This window comes from Leucoraja erinacea, chromosome 25, assembly GCF_028641065.1.
Source record: "Leucoraja erinacea ecotype New England chromosome 25, Leri_hhj_1, whole genome shotgun sequence".
In the NCBI taxonomy this organism is placed as follows: domain Eukaryota; kingdom Metazoa; phylum Chordata; class Chondrichthyes; order Rajiformes; family Rajidae; genus Leucoraja; species Leucoraja erinaceus.
Genome location: NC_073401.1, coordinates 18,384,844 through 18,412,507, shown reverse-complemented (window position 1 = coordinate 18,412,507; position 27,664 = coordinate 18,384,844). Strand labels below are relative to the sequence as shown.

General features: G+C 38.6%; 1 protein-coding gene across 2 annotated transcripts in view; it reads left to right on the top strand.

Moving 5' to 3' along the window:
* Window positions 1-15,212, top strand: part of LOC129709469 (protein-tyrosine sulfotransferase 2-like) — a 46,616-nt gene extending 31,404 nt beyond the window's left edge. For both annotated transcript variants that reach the window (XM_055655885.1, XM_055655886.1), the window contains 5 exons: window positions 4,622-5,567; window positions 8,300-8,498; window positions 9,741-9,791; window positions 10,884-10,933; window positions 14,581-15,212. In XM_055655885.1, coding sequence (XP_055511860.1) covers window positions 4,708-5,567; window positions 8,300-8,498; window positions 9,741-9,791; window positions 10,884-10,907 — 1,134 coding nt within the window. In that variant the 5' untranslated portion in view covers window positions 4,622-4,707 and the 3' untranslated portion in view covers window positions 10,908-10,933; window positions 14,581-15,212. The remainder of the gene's footprint in view (window positions 1-4,621; window positions 5,568-8,299; window positions 8,499-9,740; window positions 9,792-10,883; window positions 10,934-14,580) is intronic.
* Window positions 15,213-27,664: the final 12,452 nt, after the last annotated feature.

Below are 27,664 nucleotides of genomic sequence, written 5' to 3'. Positions count from 1 at the left end.
GGTGCTGGCTCGAAGGGCCAAATGGCCTTCTCCTGCACCTATTTTCTATGTTTCTATTGTTGAGATTCTCTCTCCTGAAGGCCCGCCCCTTCCGGAGGGACTATAAAACCCAGAAGTGTGGAGGTGCATCAGTTCTCTGCACGATGGGGGAGCGAGAGGTCACAATTCTCAGTCTGAGCTGTGAATAACACTGAACACATGTCTACTAAACTGTGAGTGGTTTTACTGACCTGTCAGTGCTCTTAATGTGGTTTGAAAATGTAGTTTGAAAGTGCTAAAGCTGTGTTGCCTTTGGTTTGAAAGTGCTGAAGCTGTGTAGCCTTTGGTTTGAAAGTGCTGAAGCTGCGTTGCCTAATTAAAGTGGCCTTGCCTAATTAAAGCTGCCTTGCCTAAATAAAGCTGCCTTGCCTAATTAAAGTTGCCTTGCCTTCAATGTATAATTACAAGTTTAATCTTGACCACTTCCTGTTTGCACTTTATATTGATTTTAGAAAAAGCGCTAGCAAGTACAGCTGTGATTTTTGGCCATCTTACTCAGTCCCCCTACGCTCATCAGGTGCCGAGGATTTTTCCCATCGATGAAAAATAAATGAGTTATCAGTGTTTAAAAAATGTAGAAAAATTCTCTCTCCTGTTAATCACACCATGAGGGCCATGCCCCTTTTGGTGGGGGGAGGGGGCTGGCTATAAAACCCGGAAGTGTGGGCGTGGCTCAGTCTCTGCAAAATGGGGGAGGGAGGGGTCACGACTCGCTGTCTTTCGTGGCCTTGCACCCTGCTTGAAATGGTATGAAACTGCTCTTGAATTTGGGGACCTTGCACCTTGCTTGAAATGGAATTTCAAGGAATAGCCCGAGTCAACTGCCATCCCACCAGCCGTGAGTGAGTGAGCTGCCAGCACAACAGGCTTGAGTGACTGAGCCGCCAGCCCAAAAATCCATTCGGCCCACAATTTCCATACTAGCCCTCTGGAAACCAGTCCCTTCAGCGCACAACACCCATACTAAAGCTCCAGAAAGCTCCTCCCCCCCCCCACTGGCCACCAATGTTGGAATTGGTGGAGAGGTGGAATATTGAGTTGGGGGACCATCCCTCCCGTGTGATGCTGGGTCCCAACCGGTCCCACTTAGTCTAGTATATCCTTCATCATATCCTAGCATGAGTAAAATGGTGCATCTGGTCATTACATTTTGGTGTTTGTGGAGACACGTGTATATTGGTTGAAGAGATTCAACATTTCAATCATGCCTCCCCTTCGGTGTACACAAACACAGACATACGTTCACATGTGCATGCGAACATGTGCACGCAAACCGTGTGCATATATACACACATATACAATCAAGTGCTTAATGGTTTATGCAGCGGGTTAAAACGATGGTTTGGCTAAATTTGAATTATTGTGTGCAGTTCTGGTTGCCACACCATACGAAGGATGAGGAAGCATTGGATAGGGTGGAGAAGAGATTCACCAGGATGTTGCCTGGATTGAACTGTAAGAGCTATATGGAAAGGTTGAACAGATTTGGATTATTTTATTTGGAGCATTGGAGACTGCAGGCCGAACTGATAGAAATCTGCAAAAATATGATAGACATACAGTAGATTGGGTAGATCGTCAGTATTTTTCCCCGGGCAGAAATGTCAAATACTTAGAAGGCATAGGTTTAGGGAGAAAAGGGATACATTTTAAATTAGTTCAAGTTCAAGTGAGTTTATTGTCATGTGTCCCTGTATAGGACAATGAAATTCTTGCTTTGCTTATGCACACAGAAAATAGTAGGCATTTACTACAAAACATATCAATGTGTCCATATACCATGATATAAATATATACACACATGAATAAATAAACTGGTAAAGTGCAAATAACAGAAAGTGGTTATTAATAATCAGAGTTTTGTCCGAGCCAGGTTTAATAGCCTGATGGCTGTGGGGAAGTAGCTATTCCTGAACCTGGTTGTTGCAGTCTTCAGGCTCCTGTACCTTCTACCTGAAGGTAGCAGGGAGATGAGTGTGTGGCCAGGATGGTGTGGGTCTTTGATGATACTGCCAGCCTTTTTGAGGCAGCGACTGTGATAAATCCCCTCGATGGAAGGAAGGTCAGATCCGATGATGGACTGGGCAGTGTTTATTACTTTTTGTAGTCTTTTCCTCTCCAGGGCGCTCAAATTGCCGAACCAAGCCTCGATGCAACCGGTCAGTATGCTCTCGACTGTGCACCTGTAGAAGTTAGAGAGAGTCTACCTTGACAATCCGATTGCGAGGCAAGATTTTTACAGTGCCTGACAGCAGATGCGACAGCAATGTTTTAGCAGTATATAGACATACACTCGAATAGGCAGGGAATGAAGGGAATCTCTGTGCCGGCAGATGGGATGAATTTAAATTGATATCTTGTTCTGTGCAGACATGGTGGGCTGAAGGGATTGTTCCTGAGCTGTACGGTGTTTCATTCTTGCCACTTCAAGAACAGTAGATAGACACAAAAAGCTGGAGTAACCCAGTGGGTCAGACAGCATCTCTGGAGAAAAGGAATAGGTGATGTTTCGAGGTCAGATCCTTCTTCAGACTGAGAGTTAGAGGAAAGGGCAATCCCTTTCAGAACATACTTCAAGAACTCAAGTATTCAGTTTGCAAACTATATATTTTTTAATCACAGCTAATAGTGTGTGATCCATCAAAAGGAAAGAAGCTTGAAGTAAGAAACAATATTGTCTATGTTTCACTTCACCCCACCACTGCCCTAAATAAAAACAAAAGAATGTCAGTAGACCTGAACAGAATTGACTGGTGTTTTTTGACTGTATGTCCATTTTGTAATAGAGACTTACACCATCATGATGTACACAAAAGACATTGATTACTAACCGGAATGCTATCTTCTTGAAAACAAGCTGTTTTATTGGACTTTCACCTGCCCTTATTACCTGGCTTAACAGGTACAATTGGATTAGACAAAAAGGCACTGAAATATACACTGGTTATTATTCAAATAGTTTCAAAGATTCTGAAGATAGTAATTGAGGAAAGCCATCAACGCCTCATCCTTTTGCAAGTGGCTGCAATTTAATATCATAGCGTCCATTTCTCTTTGAAATTACTTGTATTCTTGTTCACCTTTTAACTTGTAGAGTATTATCAATGTTAATCTCCTTTTTGTGCAAAAAGAATGTGAACTTAACATTTATTTGTTGTTGCAGACTATAATTGACTTCACCCCAATTCTTGTGGTGTGGTTAAAAGGTGCTAAAGAATGACTGATATTATGTTTCTACTCTTTACTGGAGGCTATAAAGTGTTTATACCATTGGGTTGCCAATCTCAGCCTACTATCAAAGGATACATGTATTCATGTTATTGAGCATGCTTCTAGCTCTGCTTTATTGCTTATAACATTATATATCTTCACAGCAGACCTAAGCAATGTCACTTTCATTAAATTGAAAAACTTGATTGTAATGCGTTAAATGTCCAGGAGACCAGGGAAACATTCAGTTTTAAACTAATTTCAAGTGGTGAAGAATAACCTAGTGAGAGCTTTCTAATCATTTAGTTCTATACGTATGTGTTCGGATGATGCTTTTAACTAATGATGAATCAAAACACATCAGTGCATCTGCTCTGGAATAGGGAATGCTCTGAAGTAATTTAAGGACTTGAAAATTATTCAACAGGAACTGATGAAATACATGTATAATGTTAGTCCAATTGTTATTTGCAAGCATTGGAGCATATTGATTAACTGAACCCTTTTGCTTGACTAAGTTTATGAATATGGTGTATAATATGTGTCTGATGCATTGATTTTAAAATCATGTGAATGAATTGCATATTCTTCTTGAGTCTACCTCTGTGTGTCTGATAGAACTTCCTGTGTGCCCTTTTAAAAATAAATGGATTTACTCATTTTCTTGCCCTTTAAAGGTTTAAATTAATAGTATGGTGATTGCACGTCAGTCATTTTTTCTGAAATTAACTGACTTCAGAGGAACACTTGAAAACTCTTTGATAATTCTTGTATTAACTTGTATACAATTGTTAAATTACAGATTCAAGGGCAGTGTTGGGGAATTAGCAGTATAGCTTGGTAAATGTTGGGGGGGGTGTAGATTGTGGTCATCAGATTACAATATTCCAAGAGGCAGTGTTTTATCTCTGCCTGTGATTTCTTGCTTATCTCTTTTGTTATATTAAAATGAAACTTTCATAGCTTCTGTTTTGTACACTTTTGATATAAATTGATTTTTCAATAACATTGCAATATGGATAGCCATAGTAATGTTTTCTTTATGGGAATTGTTCACAAATTATGTGAATTTTTAATTCCCTCTTTTCCCTCAAGTGATATCTTGCATCCTGCTGTTTTTTAAAATGAGTTAATCAGAGGTCCATTAAAATTTACACAACCATTCCTATGCAAGTGTTTTTAACTGCATGCATTTAGGTACAACATTCAATTTTAGTCTTTGGTGTCCCTTGATTTTCTGATTACACACTCTCAAAAGTGCACCTTGTGAGAATGATACAGCCTCGATAATTATAAAAGGGGAAATATGTCTGTCAGCATTGCTGAAGGTGTACGAGATTGTGTTAATGCTTTTTGTTTTTTCTTCTTTTAGAGTTGCAACGAAAGCCTTGTTGAAATGAGCAGAAGTATACGTGGAAGCTGAAAACGGTGCCTGGCTGAACAGTTAAATGATCAAATATGCGTCTCAGCATGAGAAGGATTGTTCAGCTCATCTGCTGTGCTATTGCTACAATGATGGCCTTTCACATGGGCCACCACATGTGGGAATGTCAGCAAATACTAAATGAGAATGGAGGATGGTTTCATGGCAGACGAACACACAGCGTGATGAAACCTGAAAGGGAGGAATTTGTCATGTTTAATTCAAACCACATTGAGTTCCGCTACAGTAAAAATATGCCCCTAATCTTCATAGGTGGAGTGCCACGAAGTGGGACAACATTAATGCGAGCCATGATGGATGCACATCCAGATATCCGCTGTGGTGAAGAAACACGGATCATCCCACGTGTGCTGGCCATGCGTCAGGTGTGGTCTAAATCAGAACGTGAAAAGATGCGTTTGAATGAAGCAGGAGTGACGGACCAGGTCCTTGACTCAGCATTGCAAGCATTTATATTGGAAGTAATTGCAAAGCATGGCGAACCTGCAAAATTCTTATGCAATAAAGATCCTTTCACCTTAAAGTCTTTAATTTATCTGTCCAGATTGTTTTCAAAATCTAAATTTATCCTAATGATCCGAGATGGTCGAGCATCTGTGCACTCAATGATTACAAGAAAAGTGACAATTGCTGGATTTGACCTCAGCAGCTACAGAGATTGCATCATCAAATGGAACAGGGCTATCGAAATTATGTATAGTCAATGTATAGAGGTGGGACCTTCCAGGTGTCTCTCAGTTTATTATGAACAGTTGGTATTGCATCCGAAAAAGACTATGGAGAAGATCATGACTTTTTTGGATATTCCATGGAGTGATGCTGTTTTGCATCATGAAGACTTAATAGGAAAAGCAGGAGGTGTCTCACTTTCAAAGTGTGTTTGTATTTTGTTTTGTTTGTGTTCCCCTTTCTTGAGGACTTTGTGTGGGTATGCTATCCATCATGTGCACGACCAGTACGAGAAAGCTTTATCTGAATGGTGAACATCGCAGCTGAGCCATGCAATGTCCACTGACATCAGTTGCCAGTAAATCACTACATTTTACTGCAAGAACATTGCTAACTTCGCCCAGTGCACTGGTACCATGGCTGATCGTAGTATCTCCACTGCTACCTGTCCCTCTAGTTTAGAGCTAACTTAGGATAGAATTCATTTTGCTGGCTTTTGTTTGAATGGCAGTATTTATTCTCAATGTACATTTTACTTAGAGTAAAGGAACATGGTGCCGAGAAGTTAAATTTGTACAATTAAATTCTGTGGAGACGTATTAGTGTGTGTCACATGTTTAAAAGGCAACCAATGAAAAAATATTGGGAAATATATTAATTAATACGTGGTTAAATTGTGAGTGCCTGGGTGTAGGCAATTGAAGGGAGGGCCACCAATGTTGGATAAATTAACATTGATTGAGGATTCATAGAACTGATGCCTCACAGTGTCAATGACGTAAATATAGAACATGGGAAAGAAGAGCTCAGGAACAGGCTCTTCAGCCCACAATGTCTCTCCCAAACATGATGCTAAGATCAACTAATCTTATCTACCTGGATATGCTCTATATCCCTTCAATCCTGACCTCTGGTACTGACTGCGCAGATTTTTCAGGTTCTCTCTGTGACTGTATGGGTTCTTCCAACTCCCTAAAGTTGTGGGAGTTGGTAGGTTAATAAGCCACTGTAATTTATCCCTAATGTTTGGGTGAGTGATAGAACAGGAAAGTTGATGGGAATATGGGAAATTGTTCTTTTTAAATGGGATTAATGTAAGAGTTGAGTTTGAGTTTAGTTTATTGTGAGGTGTACTGAGTTAAGGTGAAAAGCTATTGTTGCGTGCTAACCAGGGGAAATACGGTTGCTCAGCAAACTCGTGGGTGATGGGTGAATAGTGTTTAGTACAAGTTACGACAGATGTCAACAGGGTTATCATAGAAGTAGGTTTCAAGTGGTGTGTTAAAAGTAAACATACGAAACACAGTAGTTGGTTATTTGGATTCTAATGGCAGTTCCACAATTCAGTAAGATAAAGGTAGATTACCACGTTACTACATTATTCTCATTTCCATTGATTCTCTTAAGAACTAAAAAACTATTGATCTTTGTCTTTGATATACCAAGTGACCAAACCTCCATGGCTACCTCCGGTATAGAAATATATCATCTCAGAACTGAATGACAAAATCCGTAAGGTTATGAACCCTGTTTCTAGACACTTTTCGTCCAGAGGAAATGTCATCCGTACAACTACACGGTCAAGCCTTCCAAGACCTTTACATATATCAATGATTAACTTTTTTTCCTGTAAACTCAGGAGTACACGTCCATTCCACACAATCTCTCCTTGTACAGTAAACTTGTCATTCCAGGAATCAATCCGTTGAACCTTCTTTGCATTCCCCCATTACAAGTATATATTTTAGGAAGAAATAAACTATGTACATATCCATAATCCATATATCCATAACATGGATCAATCTGAAGAAGGGTCTCGATCTGAAACGTCACCCATTCTCTCCAGAGATGCTGCCTGCCCTGCTGAGTTACTCCAGCATTTTGTGCCAATGATCCATAACATGGGGCAGATACTCAACTTACTGTCTTGCTGTCAAACAGGCATTGGGGATTGTCCATTCCTTTTGGAAAACTGATTTTCATTTCTGTTAACATGTTGAACATTAAATGTGGTTTCGTAACAACCCCACGGTTCCAATATTATATTTATGTTGCAGATCGAAAATCAACTGTCCTCTGCCTTTCAAATCAAAACAGTAAATAAGTAATCTCCTGTTTGAACAGAGTTCTTCATTATTAGTACAACTGGTGTTTGGTTACTGGTGTTAGGGCTGTTTGAGAATGAACAGTTCATTGTGTTTAGTATAGCAAAAACTTCCTCTTAAATGTTGCTTAGTATCCCAGTAGTATTTTGATCCATTTCAATGAAGTATTTACTTATTATTAATCAGTAATATTTGGAGTAATGAAGATGATTAACAATCACTTTTTGTATTTTGGAAATCTTGAACTCTCATGCAATTAATTAAACCTGACACTTATTTTTGATCTTGCTCTGTTCCATGTTCAAGAAGAGAAATCTTTGCTTTGCAATGCATTATATATGAACTAATAACAGTGACACAAGCGTAAATGTCCAAGTTCAACCATTAGCTTTTGCTGACTGATATGCAGCCCATATGAAAGAAAATATTTCAATATATTTCTTGAATTAATTTTAAAGAACTGGTTAAAGATCGATTATTTAACCATCACTAACAAATTTATTAAAATATATATATATTACCAATTATTAATGACTTTCAACCTATAATTTGCATTCCAGAATATCTATATAACATAGCTTTGACCAGTCAGATGTGGAAAAGTAATTTCACTGAGAGCAAGTGGATCAAAATGAAATAATAATGAGCAGCTTGAGATTCTGGGAATCATATGACATCTTCAGCGGTCTTTTTAAAAAGCTTTGGAAAACAACTTTAGCTTAGAATATTCCTACATTCAAATCTTCCAACTTTGAGGTGCTAACTAATAGTAATATTTGGCAGATCAAATCATAAACCTGGCATTTTTAAAACTTTTTTTTCCCTCTTGCAGAATAGAGAGATCCACCGACCAAGTTATCAAGCCAGTTAATCTTGAGGCTTTGGCCAAGTGGGTGGGACACATTCCTGATGGTGTGGTTGAGGATATGGCAAGGATAGCACCTATGTTGGCCAAACTAGGCTATGATCCCAAAGCCAATCCACCAAATTACGGAAATCCTGATGCACTAGTTATTAATAACACCAAAAGGGTATGTTCAAAAATATTTTACTCAAAATACTTGTATCTTTCACATTTTTTGTTTTGCAGGTAAGGTGCTTCTTGATTGACTTACTATTGTTGATTGCTGTGTGCAAATGGCTTATGGTCTTAGGCTTTCGATTTGGTTCTTCTTAACTCCACCTCTTTCATAGTGGGCTATATTCTACAGGTGTGCCATTCCACTGCTCAAACAACCATTCTTCACAGGAATTTGCTGCTGGGCGTTATCAGAGCCAAGCTCCATCCCATGCTCTCTGACATCCATACTTCCCAGCAAGGATTAATCTCCATAGTCTAAATATGCTTGCCTAGTTCCCCATTTCTTCCTAGGAGCAATGAGGTTAATTTGTATCTCACCCACCAAACTGCAACTTAATTTTGTATGGCCAAAAATCTAATGAATTTCATATGCAGTGGATGGTGGTCAATCCCTTATCACACCGAAATAATACATTAGAACGTCATCAAGATTTTTTTTTTCTCCAAGGTGCATTCAAAGTTTGATGGATAATGAGAGAGGTTATTCCATGAACATTTTGTGCGTGCCAGAAGTAATAATTTGAATGTTTGTGACTATTACATGTTTTTCTCTCTCTGTTCTTGTTCAATTGCTGAGTTGGCAGCACCATTCTGGGGCTCCTGCAGTGAACATTAGAGGCAATTGGTAAGGATCTGGCTCTTGTGTTAGTTTGTAGCTTAAATGTATCTCTTAGTGTGGGTAATTAATACAAAAATGTTGCTTCAGAAATAGGGAAGAATACCGATTAAGAAATGTATTTCCAATATAAATTGGAGTTCCTGTTCTATGAAAGGAAAAATTGTTTTCAGGTGGATGGACAAATAACAACGTGCAGAAAGGAATGTGTTTGGGGTTTTTTTGGCTCAAAATAAGCCAAATTCACAAAAGAGCATCTTGCACTACAAGGGAAACACAAACTTATTTTAGGTCCTGCACTTGTATGTGCACTTTTTGATTCCACTCTTAATACGGCGAAAGATACATTTCCCCCGTCACGCCATCCACTGAAATTAGGCTTCTGAGTCTGCTGTACACTTGCATGTAACTAAAATTGAAAGTGCTATTTTCTACAAATGTTGTTTCATACCCTTGTGTCCACCTCTGAATATTACTAATAAGTTTTGTGTAAGAATTAAATCATGTGATATTAGATTTGACCATCCTGTTATTTAATTATAATACTAATAGAACTTTTGTTCATATTTTCCACAGGTTTTGCAGGGGGATTTTAAAACTCCTGCCAATTTGAAAGGACCATCTGTGGTAGGTTTTGTAATTTTAATGTTAGTTTTTAAAATCTAGGTGGGTACAGGTCTAAAATAGATACCAGTAGCCATTTTCGCTCGCTTCTAAAAATTTCTAATATTTTGAGGCATCAGTTTTAAAGCAAGTTGAACGTTTGCATGGGTGTCTCGAGGTTTTTGTATAATTAGTATGGGCTAAATTAATCTCTCGAGTGGTCATGGATTCAATGTTTCCTTTTACCAGAAAAATATTAGTGCTTGTTCACCAGTTATTGGCTTTCATAAAGACCATTTACAGTGTCCCAACCCCACCATCTAAGAATTTAGGATTTCCAGGATTCGTCAGGACTGAATCTGTTTAGCAGGATTCTCTTTCTAAGCCCCTTGATCCTTAAATGTCTATCCCTTCTTTTCTTTTAAAAATCCCTACTGTGCAGGTGTAGCATTGAGCGCAAACAAGGTATTTCATAACAGGTCACATATGACTCATAGTGAGGTGAATGAAATCGAAGATGTGTAAGGACTGAGAATTGGAAGAGTCCAGATGTGTTAGGATTGTAAGACTGGAGGGAGTTTCCAATTTAAAATGGGGCAAGCACATTTTAAATCTTATCCTAAGTACTTATTATTTCCACTAACTTTCAAAATCAAAAATATTTTTCTTTGAAATGTGATATGTAATTAATTAAACTAGGCCAGCAGCCACTTATAATTCCAACTTATAAAGTGCCATCCTTACCTAATCTGGACTCTACAAGAACAGGACTAGGCCTTTCAATAAGATCACGGCTGTTCCAACCTTGAACACTTTCCTGCTCTCTCCTCATATCCCTTGACTCTCTTGTAGGAACTATGCATCCTGGTAACACAAAATGGGAATAACTGAGTTTATCCATGGCATAACCTTGAAAGATCGGTCTCTAAATCTGTACTATAGAAATGTCATCTTTCTATGTATAATATTCCCATTGAGCACAAATGAGGGTTATTGAGTAGTTTCAAAAAATATTATCCATGTGTGCAGCATACTGAAAATAACAAGTAAGAGTCTGTGTTCATTTTATAGCTTATAAAGGGTTGTGTATCATTTAAATCCATGATTCTTTTACAGGTAAAGAATGCTTCAATTACTTGATTTCAATACCAATGCCGTGAAGACAGGTGTGTACACTTTACATCCATTAGTATTTAGAATGCAACAGAAGGGTTACTACACCTGTAATCTTTGGCATACCTAATCTACATGTATTATTGGATCTCTGGGCAACTATGGGTGGAAGTCAGTGGTAAAGTTAAGAATAGTCCTTGTACACTGGCACCATCCCCCAACTCTTTTTCCGCTGCATTGGGGCTGCTTCCTGCACCCATGCAGAACTTGTTGACTAATTAACTCTAACAGTAACTTTCTCCCTGCCCTCAAATTCACCTGGACTATTTCTGACATCTCTCTTCTTAAACCTAATTAGGTTTCTCTGTTCCTCAGTTCTGATGAAGGGTTTTTTGACTTGCAACGTTAACTCCCTTCTGCAGTATGCTGCCTGACCTACTGAGTATTTCCAGTATATTCTGTACTTATTAAAGAAAAATGACAGCCTTAATATTCCTGTGTTTGCCATGATCACAAAAATAATCTTCTATTGTTTTCCTAATTTTGCTAGTTATAACTACAGCATTAGCATTCCTTCTCTAATTACCAGTACTTTCTTATAATCACTCCATCTCCTGTTCTTATTGTGGAACTCTATACACATACTAAGTACAGACAGTGTTCAGTTCTTTGAGCAGGGGTTCCACTTGTTTTCAGGGCCTCTGGTAGCATCTCTAATGGTGTCTGTGTGAATTCAGATTGTTGACATCTGGGTCCAATATCTACTCTGATTTACAGAGTCAGAAGGGGATAGCAAATCAGGGTTTTGAGTGTGTAGGAAGGAACTGCAGATACTGCTTTAAACAGAAGATAGACACAAAAAAGCTGGAGTAACTCAGCGGGACAGGCAGCATCTCAGGAGAGAAGAAAATTGTGACGTTTCGGGTTGAGTCCCTTCGGACTGGTTAGAGATAAGGAAAACAAAGGATATAGACGATGTGGAGAGATAAAGAGCAATGAATGAAAGATACACAAAAAGGTAACGATGATAAAGGAAACAGGCCATCGTTAGCTGTTTGTAGGGTGAAAGCGAGAAGCTTCTGCGACTTTGGTGGGGGAGGGATAGAGGGAGAGGGAATGCCGGGGCAACCTGAAGTAAGATAAATCAATATTCATACCACTGGGTTGTAAGCTGCCCAAGTGAAATATGAGATGCTGTTCCTCCAATTTGCGTTTAGCCTCATTCTGGCAATGGAGGAGACCTAGGACAGAAAGGTCTGTGTAGGAATGGGAAGGAGAATCAAAGTGTCTGGCAACTGGGAGATCAGAGGAGACATGAGTGAGGGCCTCATCCACAGTGGGAGAGGGGAACCCCCGTTCCCGAAAGAATTAGTGTCTCCAATAGACAACATTTGCATTATGTTCCCCCGGTGATGGTGACATATTCACCCACCTGTCAACCAGCCCTGTTTACAGCAACTGCTTTGGCGGAAGCCAAATTAATATGTTTTTCCCTAACTATAGTTACGGGCTCATCCTGGAGCCCATCGAGGTAACCAAAATGTTTAAACTTGGGAACATGACTCTCTTCTGATTCATTTCCCAAGCATTCATATCTAAAGACTAATACTGATTACAGTGCCCTAATTGAGACTTGCAAAAGATATATGCAGGAATAAAACATTGTTGTGCACTGCGGTCCTGTGAATAGATCCAATAACCCTGTTTCCTCTAGAGAGTGATAGACCTTGGCAATTGGATTGTTGTTTCCCCACCAGCTGCAATTTATGGGTGCATATAATTTAAAAATCAATTGTCAAAAGAAGGATGAAGTACTAATATTGGTGTTGGATTCAAAATATTAGTCATTCAACAAAGCAACTCCAGCAATGTTGTTTGAGTGTACTAGAGAAGGGGAAGGTTGTTTCAAAATATTGTTTTTCATTAATTTCCTGCCTGACAGCTTTCAACCCTGCTCATTGTCCACTTATTTCCCTCTGGAGAGGCTTAGTGGCAAGTTCCCTTTGTATTCTAAAGCTATGGATCATGAAGCACATGGTTCTGAGCACTCATTGTGGCAGTAGTAAAATACTCCTCTCAAACTTCACACAATGGAGCCACTATTTCAGGATGCCATGGTTAGTCAGTCAGAACCCTTGTTGAGTGGCTCTCATTAGTTCAGTGTTCTGTATCTGTGCTTGGGTTCCTGACAGGAGGCAAAAGCTCTTGATCCCTGCTAGTCACCTTACTGCTGTGGTCTATCTGAAACAAAGAGCCTATTGAGATCTTGCATAGTTTTGTTGGCTTGAGGTCCCAAGCAAATTCCTAATGAAAACTTTGGTTCTTGATGGGAAGCATTATAAACTATGTGCGTAAACTTCCTGAAGTTCAGTGTAAATGGGAATATTGTATTGGGTGATAATTCAAGTGGGTTTTTTTTCTTGCCTTTCATGAGGAAGCTAATGAGTTGTTTGAATCAGTGAGCTGTGTACATAGCAAGTCGTGTGACGTTGCTAATGTAATTAGAAACAGCTCGGAAAAAGCCGGATCATTTGCAATTATCTTCAGCCAGAATAGTTAAGTGGATAATGATCTCCAAATCTCATTTATGTCCCTGTTGTTATAAAAACGAGTGTGTAGCCAATTCATTTATTCTGCATATTCCACAACTGGCCATGCATTTAGCTGATCTATTCAGAACAAATGTAACATAGATAAAAAGTTGCTAAATAAGTTATTTTTTCCCCAAATATACCCAGCACAGAAAGAAGGATGTAAACACATTTTGACCCATTATTATCTCTTGGACAAAAAATATGAAAGTGGTTCTTGATAGTACTAAAAATTCTGCAGAAACATGATATTTGGGTCAGATAGTATCTGTGAAAAGTTAAACGTTTCAGGTCAATGACTTTTCATCAGACCTTATGAACATGTGGTTCTGACCTAATATTAATGGGTCAGGGCCTGAAAAATGAATTTAACAATTTACGGTATTAGACCCATTAACATTTCCACTATGCCCAATGTAATCCAATACTTTCAATCAGATGAACTGGATACCTGGAGAAAAGTATTATGGTTTATCTTTAAATGAGTTGATAATATCTGTTATGATGTCATAAAGCCTGTTACATTACATGTATTGCTTTAGTTATTGCTCTTTTATTTATGAATTTCACTAACGCCATTGACTTGTTCAAATATCTGTATTTCATTTGCAAAGCTATTTTTCCCTGCAACAAATGACGCACTATTCTCCCTGAATAGGAATACATATTGTGCCAATATTGCTTTTTGCCCAGTCTTTTTGATGTGTGGAATATTATTTAACAAAATCACTTTCCAGGAACGTTAATTTTGTAAATCAAGCAGAGACTTTAGTTAGAGGTTCTTGCCCTTTATTGACCTCTGCACACTCATTACACGATTGCATAGCCAGAGCTTTAAACCTAACCACTGGCTGGTCGGAATACCTATCTGGCTTTGGACAAAATTTCAAGTTATGGTCTCATGCCTGGCCATTGATCAACCCTTTCCTGCTCTTGATGTTTTACTGCACTGGAGCTTGTGATCATCATACACATAGCCCCTTTTGGTCCTTCGTTAGTAATGCCTATGGCAGTGGAAACTGACCTATCGAATTTTAAACACTGAGGAAAGAACAAAAATGTCCAATATTTTGACGTTTGTTCATTTCAAATAAAATTTTATTTTCCAGGGGCACCAGATTATTTGGCAGACAAAACAGAAAATGACTGAAAACGTTTTGATTGGAATCAACCAAATCTGCTGATACACTCTTGCATTCATGTTGTGGTGTGCTTGATGGATACTGTAAACTTGTGACAATCGTAACTGAATCTTTACATTCTGTGAAGGAAGTTACTTTAATGATACTTCCTTCCCCAAAGTTAACCTTACGTTATGGTTCCAAGGTGAAGTCATCAGTCCAATGATTTTCTGTGCATTTTCAGATCGAGAGTAATGCTATATCATACGTCTCCATGTGATTGTTGTTTGTCTACTTTGCCATGTTCTCTCCTGTGTGCATTTATTGAATATAATGCCTTGAGCAGTGCTTTAAGCTGCTGTATTATTTCCAATCACCACTATGACAATCAAGAATGTATAATCCTAAAGGTTTTCCATAATGTGACTGCCCTCATATCCAAGTGTGTTTAATAATTGATACCACACACTAATTGATGAAATATTGCTGTTCTACCACAGTAAAACCTGTAGCTTACCTAGAAGTTATTCACTGTCAGAAATTCAAGCAAAAGGTAAAAATAGTATTTCACATTTAGAAGCATGCCCAGTAAGACTCTTCTGTTTGTTCTTCCCCTTTTTTTTAAAAATGATTTTTGACTGCTATGCTGCCCCACCTGAAATTCCTAACAATTTTGCCAAGAGCTCTTAAATGAATAAATCTTGATAAGAATCTGAGCTGAATGGGTCTCGTATGCATGCACTGAAATTCAAGATATGGTAGCAAACAGATAAGGTTTATCTTGAGCTATTAAGCAGTAATTATGTCTCATACTTGGGCTTCGTGGAGCAAGATTAAAAGTTTAAAAGATTAAAAGTTATCTTGCAAAGGACATTTTTCAATTACTATAGTTTTAATTTCCTAAATTTACCTTATTAGACATTCACTGTACAAAATAGATTATGCTGTGAATAAATTGCTGTCAACTTTGTCCCACGAATAAAATGTTCATTTTAAGTCAATCAAATAAGTGTAAAGCACTATGAAGTATATCTGAGAAATTCAGACTGTTATATAATTCCATCATTCTATTGTTGTCTTCAATCCCATTCACCTCAGATTATCATTGAAATTTATTGATTTCTGGAAGATCAAGAATGTTCAGCAGTGGTTTGTTGCTGTATCTTAGAAAAGTTTTGCTCGAAGTAACAATTAAATTGTAATTTGCAGACTTTGCCCATCACCAAAGTTAAGTTACCTAGCCACTAAATTAGACAATAGGTGTAGGAGTAGGCCATTCGGCCATTCAGTTTATCCCTTATTTTAAATGTTAACAATGACCTGTTGTTGCCGGGTAAGATTTAAAAATTCTGTTTGGTGCGTCTGGAATTTCTTCCATTGCTTCTCTTAAATCAAAACAAGCTGTTAGCTGGACCTGACAATTTGACCATTCTCCAAAATGCTCAATCTTTTCATTTGGCTTTACTACAATTATCCTATTCAGAGTTTTGCATCTGTTTGCCTTAACAACAACAACGGTATCATCCCTCTCTTTTGTAAAGACTCTCAGAATATTCAAGTATCCTCTACCTTCATGCACTACTCTTTGCTCAGTTATCCTTTTGTGTTTTATGTGCGTATAGCACCTTTTGAATTTTTTGGTTTTACTTTTTTTCTTGTGTTATTTTTCTAGCTTTCACTGTTGCTCTTTATATATTTTTCAAGGCTTTCTACTCAACTAAGTGCACGGTGTCTGATACTAATGTAAATTTGTTGCCACCTTCATCTGCGCACCTTGACAGCCTTGTTCTTTGTGGGAAAGCATTTACCCGTTACCCGGTAAATCAGTAGTTGCTTCTAGTCTACCTTTGCTGAATCATTTTTAGTGTAGTGAAATTGGCCTTCATCCAATTTAATGCCCTTTATTCCTACTTTATCATTGTCCTTTTCCAAATCTGAGATATGATCACCTGAGCACAAAAGCCACTCTCATTGATGCTCCTTCCAATAGCCCAGCTCCATTCTCAAAACCTAAAGCTAGAATTGCATCCCCTTCTAAGCATCCCAACATTACTGAGGTGAACCATTGACAAAAAATGTCAGTTTGTTGCTTCTTTCGCATTGTGTTTATTTAGTTATTTTATTTCTCGCATAACTTCTGCAACGGTGAATTCTTACTCTGTGATTCCGTTTTTTTAGTTGTGAATTTTATAATGGTGAATTACATGGGGGTAAACTGAACTGACTGATGTTCTCCTGAATGCAGTTTAAGAATTACCTGCCCTCATCTCTGTTAAATTGACAGCATTTTGATTTGTTTAGATGAAATGAAATTCCCCATAATAACTGCCCTAGTCATTTTCACATGACTTAAAATATGCTCTCAGGTTTATTCACCTACCTCCTAAGAGTTTAAACATTGTCTCCTGATGTTTGTCCTTCCTCACAACTGTAATTCCTCCTTAACCAATATTGCTACTTACTATTGTTATTCTTCCATTATCTTGGCAGAAGACCCTGTTATCAGAAATGTTAAACACAGTTTTCGCTTTAATCCATATTTCTGTATTAGTTATAATATATTTCCGTGTGTCTATCAGTATTTTCAGCTCATCCTGTCTTATTGACTATATTCCTTGCATTAGGCATTTACTATTAGGCACAGCTGCAATCTCAAAAGCCTTTCAAATTCGCGCCAATCTTGCTTTTCCATTTTTGCCATTTTCATTTTTCAATCATTGCTAAGATCACAAGCCCACTATTTTAATTTAAAAAGTATATTGTTTACTCAAAGCATCCGAGCAATTTTTTTTTCCCTCTTAAACTTTGTTACTCTGAGCAAAATGCGTATTCATTCTCTTATTAGATTTAGTAATAACTACTATATTTATCAATCCTGTTTTTGGTTTCTGCCACATGGGGAAACATTCTATCAAATGAAAATTACACATTCTGATCCATATATCTATAATCTTCCAATTTGAGATATCAGCATTATTAATTGATTTAACATTTTATTTAAGTGCAGCTTTATATAATATGAAGATCAAATACCGTACTCCCTATTTCAATGATGCTTGACCAGGTTTCAAACGCAGCTTGACTACTACTGAATTCTGTTCCCCTAAAAATAAATCCCAGTGTTTTATATGGTTATTAATTCCTTTGCTGACCTTGTTTTGTTAATGATATTTCGCCTTTAATCTTGCATCTCTTTGGTTCTCTATGAAACCACTCCCTATCCCAGCATTCATTTTATTTATTTTTCTGAGGTCTGGGTAATATTTCTATTTAACGTATCAAAGTGCTGCACCTCACATTAGTCGCAAGTCCAGTTTTTATAGCTTTCGATTGATTTTTCAACATTCAAATTGTTCTAAATTGTAACAAGTCATTCTCTCTCTTGGTATTAGGTATATCCTTTAGTTTGATATCTTCAAATCATTGGTGTAAATTAAAAGTAACAGTGGTTCCATTTTTTGATCTGCCTGCCATCCTCTATTGTGAAAAGTTATTATTTTTCCCTACTCTGGTTCACATTTAATCTAATTTACTGTTTAGAGAATTAATTAATAGAGAATTCATGAATCCACTTGATCTAGCCTTTAGATATGAGCCTGCTGTGTGTTATCCTATCAGTTTTTGTTTCTTTCTATTTGCAAGTCAGTGAAATATATGAAAAATCAGAAAGTGCAGAGTTATGGCATCTGAAATAAAAACAAAATGCTGAAAATATTCAGCAGGTCAGCAAGCATCTGTGGAAAGAAACAGTTAACCTAAATTTAAAATGTTAATTTGTTCTTTTTAAAGCTTCTGACTTGCTGAATACTGAAAGCTATGTTGTAATTTAAACTTACAATTGCAAGATATAATCAAAAACATCCTTCTTGTTTGTCACTTAGTCAAATTTAGTCAAAACTGCCTGTTCAGAACTATGATTTTCTTGTTTCATCGATCACTGAATTAAACAATCTACTAATTATTCATTCAGGCTTGGTCTCAAATGTTTACGAAACCCCTGCCTTTGACTTTCCTTTCTCTTTTGCTTTGTCCAGCCTACTTGTAAAGACTTGTAATTGTATCATTTTGATGGTTGTGCCTTTCATCTGTGGGATCTTGAGTTCAGTTCAGCGACAGGATGAACGTTTTTTTTGTGTAACACTGGAATAAATTTGTTTGGTGGTTAACGGCAATTCATGGTGGAAAGCAGTCCATGGTACAAACCTTTTCTGAATCGGTTTCAAATGTCACTCCTGCTTCGAACAGAGGATTGCCATCTAGGCAAAAGATGAAGTGCTCCTCCAAAGCTAATACTGAGAGATATTGTTCAGGTCGACGAAGGATATTGTTCTCCATCTAATCCTTGCATTACGTGATCTGGAATGTTTGATTTTAATCCTGATTATATAAAAAAGATTTATCTAGAAATGTTATTGTGTACGTCTTTATTAAGCATCAAGTAATTAAACTTCGATTGTATTATATTTAAACTGCAAAAACTTTGCCAAAAACTTTGAACTGGCACACCTCGCAAAGAAAATGTTTAAAAAATACATTACCTGCTCTCAGAAAATTTTAGATTTTTAGTTTGTATAGCACAGACAGGCCCTTCGGGTGCACTAACAATAAATGTATTTTACCAAATTAGGATTTACGTCTTGAGACTGGGAGGAAACTGGAACTACCAGGAAAACACACGTGATCACAGGGCAAACGTAAAACTCAGTACAGGCAGCACCCGTAGTCAGGGTTGAACCTGGGTCTCTGGCATTGTAAGTCAGAGTCAATTTAATTGTCATTTGGACCCCTAGAGGTCCAAACGAAATGCCGTTTCTGCAGCCATACATTACACACAAATAGACCCCAGACACAACACAATTACAACATAAACATCCATCTCTATACTGTGATGGAAGGACAAAAAAACTTATCAATGCACTTTAGTCAAAGTCATAGCCCCCGGCTGGCGATGGCGAATTACCACGCCTACAACCGGGTCTTGATGTTGGAGCCCCCGGCGTGCGTCTTCCAGCCGCGCGGGGAGAGTGATGTCAGGCCCCGCTCCAGGAGCTCTTCGGAACTACGTTGCAGGAAAAGCGGTCTCCCTCCAGGGATCCGTGATCCCGGTGCCGCCGGGCAAACAGCAGCGCGCAAAACTCGGTCTACAGGCAAGCCCGGCTTCTTCCTGTTGTAGTCCTCGTTGCGGCCTCAACAACACCTGAACCGACGAGAAAAGGTCGGGTCTCAGTGCAGGGAGATTGTAAAACACAGACAAAAAATAATAAAACGCAGACAGGCTGCAGAGGCCGCTGCTGGCCAGAGCCGCGCCGCCTACCGGAACAAATTCCGCGTAAGGCAGCAACTCTACCGCTGAGCTGCGTGCACTGAATGTTTGTTTATTATGCGGCATCTAATGCAATTTTGCAAATTAAGAGGCTATTCACTCATTTATACTTGCAGACTTACGGTGAACTGTGGAGGCTACTATAAATTATTAGACCGGCTTTAGGTAAAATATTTAATTTCTTACCTATTTGACATGAGTGATGTTGTTACAGCTGAGTTGGGTGTACAAGTTGAAGCTGTAGGACAGGACAGACCAGCCTGGAAATCCAAAACAAGAAGCAAAAGAAGACCTAGGAATGGTCAGAGTGCATGCTCCTCCTTGGAATCTCTAATGAATGATGTATGCAGAGGCTAAAGATTTCTGAGTCAGTTGTGACACATCTGTAACAACCTAGGAATTGAGCTCCTTCCACCCACCCATGTATGGACTGTTGTCTCCACAAGTATCAAGGTAATTGACAACTTGAATTTCCTAAATTTCCGGTCATTCTGGGCAATGACTGCTAATTTGCCCATATGCTCAAGTATACTCTACACGAATATTTGGGACATTACAAATTTATGTGAGGAAAAAGAAGTTATTGAGCTGCAAGAGTAGGAATTGCAGGCTTCCTGAAGGTTTCTAATGATGGACCCCACTTGCATAAGAATTTCTTGTGGCATGGATGGTGAATCGTTTTGAATTTATTCTAGGTTATTGTGGAGGCTAAATCATTGTAAACAGATAAAGAGGTAAATAAATATTTGAAAAATCAGAGGGCTTTAGGGAACTAGCACAGAGGAAAATTGAGACTGGGGCAGATCGCCCATGATCATATTTAATGGCAAGGCACGCTTGAGAGACAAGACAGCCCATTCCTATTTTTTGTGCTTCAGTTGAGGCTGCATTTCTTAAACATCTGTAGTTCGACATGAAGAATTAGGGCTGTTACTCCCTGGTGGAACTCGTTTTTTCTCAGAAGAAAACTTTGAGGTCAATGCCATGAATGAGGGTCAAAGTGACAAAATAAGGGGTCAGCCATAAAGGACAGAGATGAGAAGAGCTTTCTTCTTGAAGATGCAAGTGAATCTTAGAAATTTCATCCCAACAGAGTTGTGGAGGCTCAGTTGCTGAATATATTCAGGACCAAGATGGGTGGAATTTTAGGTATTGAGGAATATGGAGATGGTGCCGGTAGGAAATCCTGACGTAAAGGATCATCAATAATTATACTGAATGATGCACAAGGGGCCAAATTGCCTACTACCTGTGGCTTAGGAACTTCCCGCTCCGAAGTTAATGCATTTCGTTGTCTCTGTACTGTACACTGACAATGACAATTAAAATTGAATCTGAATCTGAATCTTTTTCTTCTATGGATACGTTTAAGTTTATTATTGGCATGTGTACCGAGATGCAGTGATAAGCTTTGTTTTGCTTGCTATCCAAACATCAGATATATCATCTATAAATACAATGGATAGAGCAATCAGGAAGATACAGAGTGCAGAAAATAGTTCTTATAATTGCAGTGTATCAGTTCTTAAGACAAAGTTCAATGTCCTCAATGGAGTAAAGGTGAATCAAATAGTACCCTAGCTTGTGGAGGGACCATTCAGAACTCCGATAACTGGAAGAAGCTGTTCCTGAGTCTGGTAATGTTGTCAATGTCCGCACTTGGTTTCTAATTGCTGAGTCTGCTGCTGTTAGTATGGTTTTATGCCACTATGCTAATTGTTATGGAATTATCAAACATGCAGATGCTACTTTGATACTTGATAAGATCGTAGAGGCTGGTTTCCTCTGCAATACCTTAGCTTTCATAACATCAGCACCCATAAATCTGACCAGGCATCTACCAGCAAACTTGCTTAACCCTGCAGCAATTCCATTTTGTTATTGAGGTGAAGACCACTGAATAAAAGTTAAGGTTGCGATTTGTTTGTTCTTGAACCTGCTCAATAGATGAAAGATGAAGTGTTCACCGACAAAGAATATTGCGCCTTTCAGCAGCATTTCTTTCCACACCTATCTTCTTCATTCTGTCTGAATATTTCACGTTCACGTGTAATAGGAGTAGAATTAGGCCATTTGACCCATCGAGTCTATTCAAGCATAGCTGATCAGTGCCTCCGAATCCCATTTTCCTGCCTTCTGCCCATAACCCTTGACACCCATTCTAATCAAGAATTTGTCTTTCTCTGCCTTAAAAATATCCACTGACGGCCTCCACAGCCCTCTGTGGCAATGTGTTCCACAGATGAACTACTCTCTGACTAAAGTTCCTCCTCACCTCCTTTCTAAAAGAGCGCCCTTTAATTCTGAGGCTATGACCTCTGGTCCTAGACATTCCCAATAGTGGAAACATCCTTTCCACATCCACTCTATGTATGCCTTTGATTATTTGTGTAAGTTTCAATGAGGTTCCCCCTCATCCTTCTAAACTCCAGCGAGTAGAGGCCCGGTACTGTCAAATGCTCAACATATGCTAACCCACTCATTCTTGGAATTATTCGTGTTAACCTCCTCGGGACCCTCTCCAGAGCCAGCACATCCTTCCTCAGATATGGGGCCCAAATTTGCTCACCGTACTCCAAATGTGGCCTGACATGCGCCTTATAGAGCATCAGCATTACATCTCTGTTTTTGTATTCCAGTCCTCGATATAAATGCTAGCATTGAATTTACCTTACATACTACTGATTCGACTTGCAAGTTAACTTGCAAGTCCCATTGCACCTCCAATTTATAGATTTGCTCTCCATTTAGAAAATAATCTACACCTTTAGTCTTATTACCAAAATGCATGACTGCGCACTTGGCTATACAGAATTTCATCTGCCAATTCTCTGCCCATTCTCCTAACCTGCAGAGTCCTTGGTTCCTCTACACTGCCTGCCCCTCCACCTATCTTAGCATCATCTGCAAACTTGGCCACAAACCCTTCAATTTCCTTATCCAAATCATTAATATACAACATAAAGGGAAGCGGCCCCATTTATTTGAAATAGGTTGAATTGATTTGAAAAGATTTTAATTAGTTTAAGTTGAAGGTGATCAGTATCAAAGGAAACAAAGTTAGAACCATAAAAACATAGAAAATAGGTGCAGGAGTAGGACATTCGGCCCTTCGAGCCAGCACCGCCATTCAATATGATCATGGCTGAAAATCAGTACCCCGTTCCTGCTTTTTTTTCCCATATCCCTTGATTCTGTAAATCTATATGCTAATACCAATTGTTATTAAATATACAATGATGTTAACTACAGTGTTGTGTTAATTCTTCTGGCTATACTACGTCTCACTGTCATAAACATCACCTGCAGTTAGGCTGGTGGAAGGCTGTTCCATCTCAGTGGGATTGACTACATTTGGCTGCAATGAAAATGGCATAACATGCACATTTCCCACCAACAGTCTTGTGGGCCAAGTACCTGGTATGGACTAGATTCTACAGTTGAAATTGTTGCCTTTAGGTTCTGCAATGACATGGTGTTCACCTGAGGAGGTTTGGGGTGGGGTGAGGTGTGCTTGGCAGGTCTTCATTGGTGGTGTTTCTGGTGATTCTTCATAATCTTGTCCGAGATGGAATGAAACGAAGAGAAGAGCAAGATTGGAAAAGAACAAGAGAAGAACAAGTTGATTACCTTCACCCGAAACTGGTAAGAGGAAAAGTTATAAATGTATCTAATTACGTGGGCCTAGTGATAACCTCATGTAATCAAATGTTTTACCTTCATAGGAGCTGATTCACATTGTACAGTTTGAACAAAAACATTTATGAAAGGGACCTGGTACTTCTTACATGTGTATTACTTATGGTCTCCAAAAGGGGATCAAGTTGTTATAATAGTTGATGGCTATCAAATTAAAACTAAAGAGACTAGTGCTAATTGGAGTATGTGTGCCACTTTTTCATGTTGTGTTTCATGTTGCTCTGTTAACATTTATTTATATTGTGATTTATAATTTATAAAAATATTGTCATAATTATGCAAACATTACAGCTGGATCTTGATCAGTTGGCCAGATGGTCTGTGGATAGGTTGATGGAATTAATAGAGAAAAGTGAGGTGTTGTATTTTGGAAAGTCTAACATGAGCAGGACCTGCACAGTGAATGGGAGTGTTGTTGAGCAGAGGGATCTAGGAATACAGGTACATTGTTCCTTGAAAGTGATGTCACGGGTAGATAGGGTAGTCAAAAAGGCTTTTGGCACATTGGCCTTCATCAGTCAGAGTATTGAGTATAGATGTCATGTTGCAGTCAGAAAAGACATCGGTGAGGCCGCATTTAGAGTATTGTGTTCAGTTCTGGGCACCATCTTACAGATAGATGTTGTCACGTTAGAAAGGGTACAGAGAAGATTTATGAGGATATTACCAGGACTTGAGGGTCTGAGCTATAGGGAGAGGTTGAGCAGGCTGGGACTCTAATCCTTGGTGTGCAGGCGGATGAGGGGTGATCTTGTAGAGATGTATAAAATCTTGAGATGTTTGGGCTGATGGGCCTGTTTCCATGCTGTATGACTGCTTCTATGACTAACCAGGTCTATTCAGAAAACAAGTCTGAATCTCACACCTAGTTATCTATTAACTATTATCATAGCTCGGTTATCTATGCCCTTTTGTTATGCACTCAGTCACTGTGTGTGTGTGTATATATAGTGTTTTGAGCCCTCTATCATGGAAGTCTGAGACTTGGAGCAAAGCAAAAAAGGATTGAAAACTGAATTTGAATTTGATCGCCGTGCTGCCAGTTAAGGCAGTAACCAAAGTGCTGTGATGTGTAAAATCAATGTGATGTCACACAGTGTAATCCATATACACTGCGAGGTGACATAATATAGAGAAAAACTTGAACATAGTTAGTAGTTTAAATAACACTGTAAACTTATCAACATTTCATGCCACCTATCCAACCCATTATAGAATGCAAGTATTAGAAGAACAGAAACTAAGATGTATCAAGACGATTGAAAAATTCAAATAACATCTGCAAGGGGTGAGTAAGACAGAGCACACCCTAAGTTTGCTTGGTCCCTTTTTGAAAGAACAATGAATAATCAAAATTCTGAGCGACACAGAAATGGAAGAAGTGGTGAAACTACCAGATCAAGCCATTATATTAACAAGCACCATCCAAGGTTTCTTAAAGATTGTGCATATCCCTGCAGGAGCACAACAATGTGCTGGGAACCTTATTCAAATCTGTTGCCTATTAATGGTGATAGGTATCGTTCATTCTGGACACCAGATATGAATGTTGAATTTGATAATGAAAATACTGAAGAATCTTGCAATAGCCAGGCTTCCTGGGCAAATTCATGCTGTGATAAATTGGTGTCAAAGATGATTAAAACTCTGTTTCAGGGCACAGTCCAGAAAAAAGGTTGGGAAAACACAAAATATTACAACAAAAAATCAATCCTTCCGGAATTTACTCTGCCTCTTACTCAATACCAAGATAAATGCCATGTACCAAACTTTAAAGAGGAGTTTGGTGAGAGTTCTGCACCCTGCACATGTGTATACCATGTTTCAGTGCGAAAAGATAACCCAGCGAAGAATGCCCAATATGTAACCGACTTATGGGCCGTCTGTCAGGAAGAAGAGGACTGTTTCAAGCATTGTACATTTGTAAAACCCATGGAAGAAGATAAAATTGACAGGTTCCTTCATGCACTCACTGAAAACGATTCAAGAAAACTTTTCTGATAAAATAGATGCAGTCTGCTGGAAATTTGGAGGATTATATACACATAGAAGACATTGAAGGCAATGCTTAGAAAGTGATTTTCTGCTTTAAGGTGCATATGTGACAACATGAAATGGTCAAACAAAAAGGCAGTGCAGCAGTAGAATCAAGGTATTCTAATATGTAATTAAAAACAAGGTGCGGTGCAGTAAAGATGAGAAGTTAACAGGTAAAATATTAGTATTGTTTAATTTCTCACGGAATTAGGATTCCTATCGCATTTGAGTACACTTCTTGCAGTCTTTGTTAAGATTGCAGATCTGTCAGAGGAGAACTGGAAGTATTTAAACGTCATGGAGCTGAACAGAACTGGAAATTCTAATAAATGTAATCCCACAAGAGAGTATTATAGACAAAACTGTGGCTTTGGTTAAAGACAGAATAAAGTTTGGCCATGATGACAATGCAACTGAATAATCAAATGTTTAAACACTCTGGATAAGAGTGGAAATGGAATAACAATACCAGAATAAGGGAGAAGTTCTAAATCCTACATGCGAATCACTTTGTCACAAAGATCAGCAATTTGGTATTTTACTGCAGTGCACACGGAAGAAAGATTTGCATTTTCATGGTATCTGGTCACAGAAAATAAGTTATAAACATTGAAGCACTTTTTTAATTGTGACATAGTATCACAGTACATTTGGGTAGAAACTTCCATGGACAGCAATGGGAATCAAAAACAAAAGTTTTTGTGATTAAAAACAGAAAATGCTAGCAACATCTGTGGAGTGAGAAACAAGTTAATGTTTTAGATCTGACACCATTAGTTAAAAGTAGGGAAAGAGGGAGAAAAAAGTTAGTTATCTGTAGCAGAGAGGCTGAGGAAGAAGGGAACAAGGGAAATACCATTGGTTGGGTTTGACCAGTTATGGAGCAGTTTAGAAATGCATTATGCTGCTTTGCCTGAGTTGTGTTGCTAATATAGGGAGTGAAAGAAAATGGTGAGACAGAAATAAGTCACAAATGGGTGTACGTATGTCAGAATTGGTTAGTTCTGATACTGACAAAGAAAGAGCAAGTTACCTAAACTTGGAGAATTAAATTTTGAGTCCAGAACTGCCCAAATAGAAGATAGGATGCAATTCTTCAAAGCGATTACCCAATCTGACTGGTTTCTCCAGGTTAACAAATGCCACACTGTGAACACCAAATGCAGAGCACAAGATTGGAAGTAATGCAAGTGAGTTATTGCTCCACCTGGAAGAACCTTTGGGTTCCTGGAAAGTGAGAAGGGAAGAGGTGAATGGATAGGTCTTGCATCTCCTATTGTTGTATGGGAAAGAGCCATAATGCAGTCATAGAGTCATACAGCAAGGAAACCTACCCTTTGGCCCAACTCGCACATGCCGATCAAGATGCACTAGTGTGGTAAAATGACTATTTTGTAGTGCAGGAGTGTTATTCATAATATCCTGATTTTATTGTCTATTGACTATTGTCTATTATCAAAGACCTTGCTGAAGTCCATACAGATGGTCATGCCTTTGTCACCTTTCTTAGTTACTTCTTCAAAATACTCAATCAAATCCATGAAACATGACATCCCACATATGGTTGGACAGGTAGAAAAGGGAGTCACAAATGGAGGGATCCCTTCAAAATGTTGAAAAGGGAGGGAAATATGCTTCCTTGTTGGATCTTGGAGCTAGAGGAGATTGTAAAGGATGATCTGTTGATTGTTGGATCAAAAGTGCAATAATAATATGAATATTATTGGGGATAAGGAGCTGGAGATCTCTTCTTGTTGTGACTGGGATGGGAGAGGCTGAGAGGAGCAATGAGGATAAGATATGTGATGCAGTCGAACGTTCTGACCACAGTGGCGAGGGGAAGCCATACTCAGGAAGACAAAAAACATTTCAGATGCATCCATGGAGAGTCAAATCATTGTAGCAAATGAGACAGTGCGACTGAGAGACATCCAGGATATAGGGTGGGACGATAAATGTGGGTTTGTAATTAATGTGTGTGGCTCTTCTGTCTCCTGATGGAAACAGAAATCC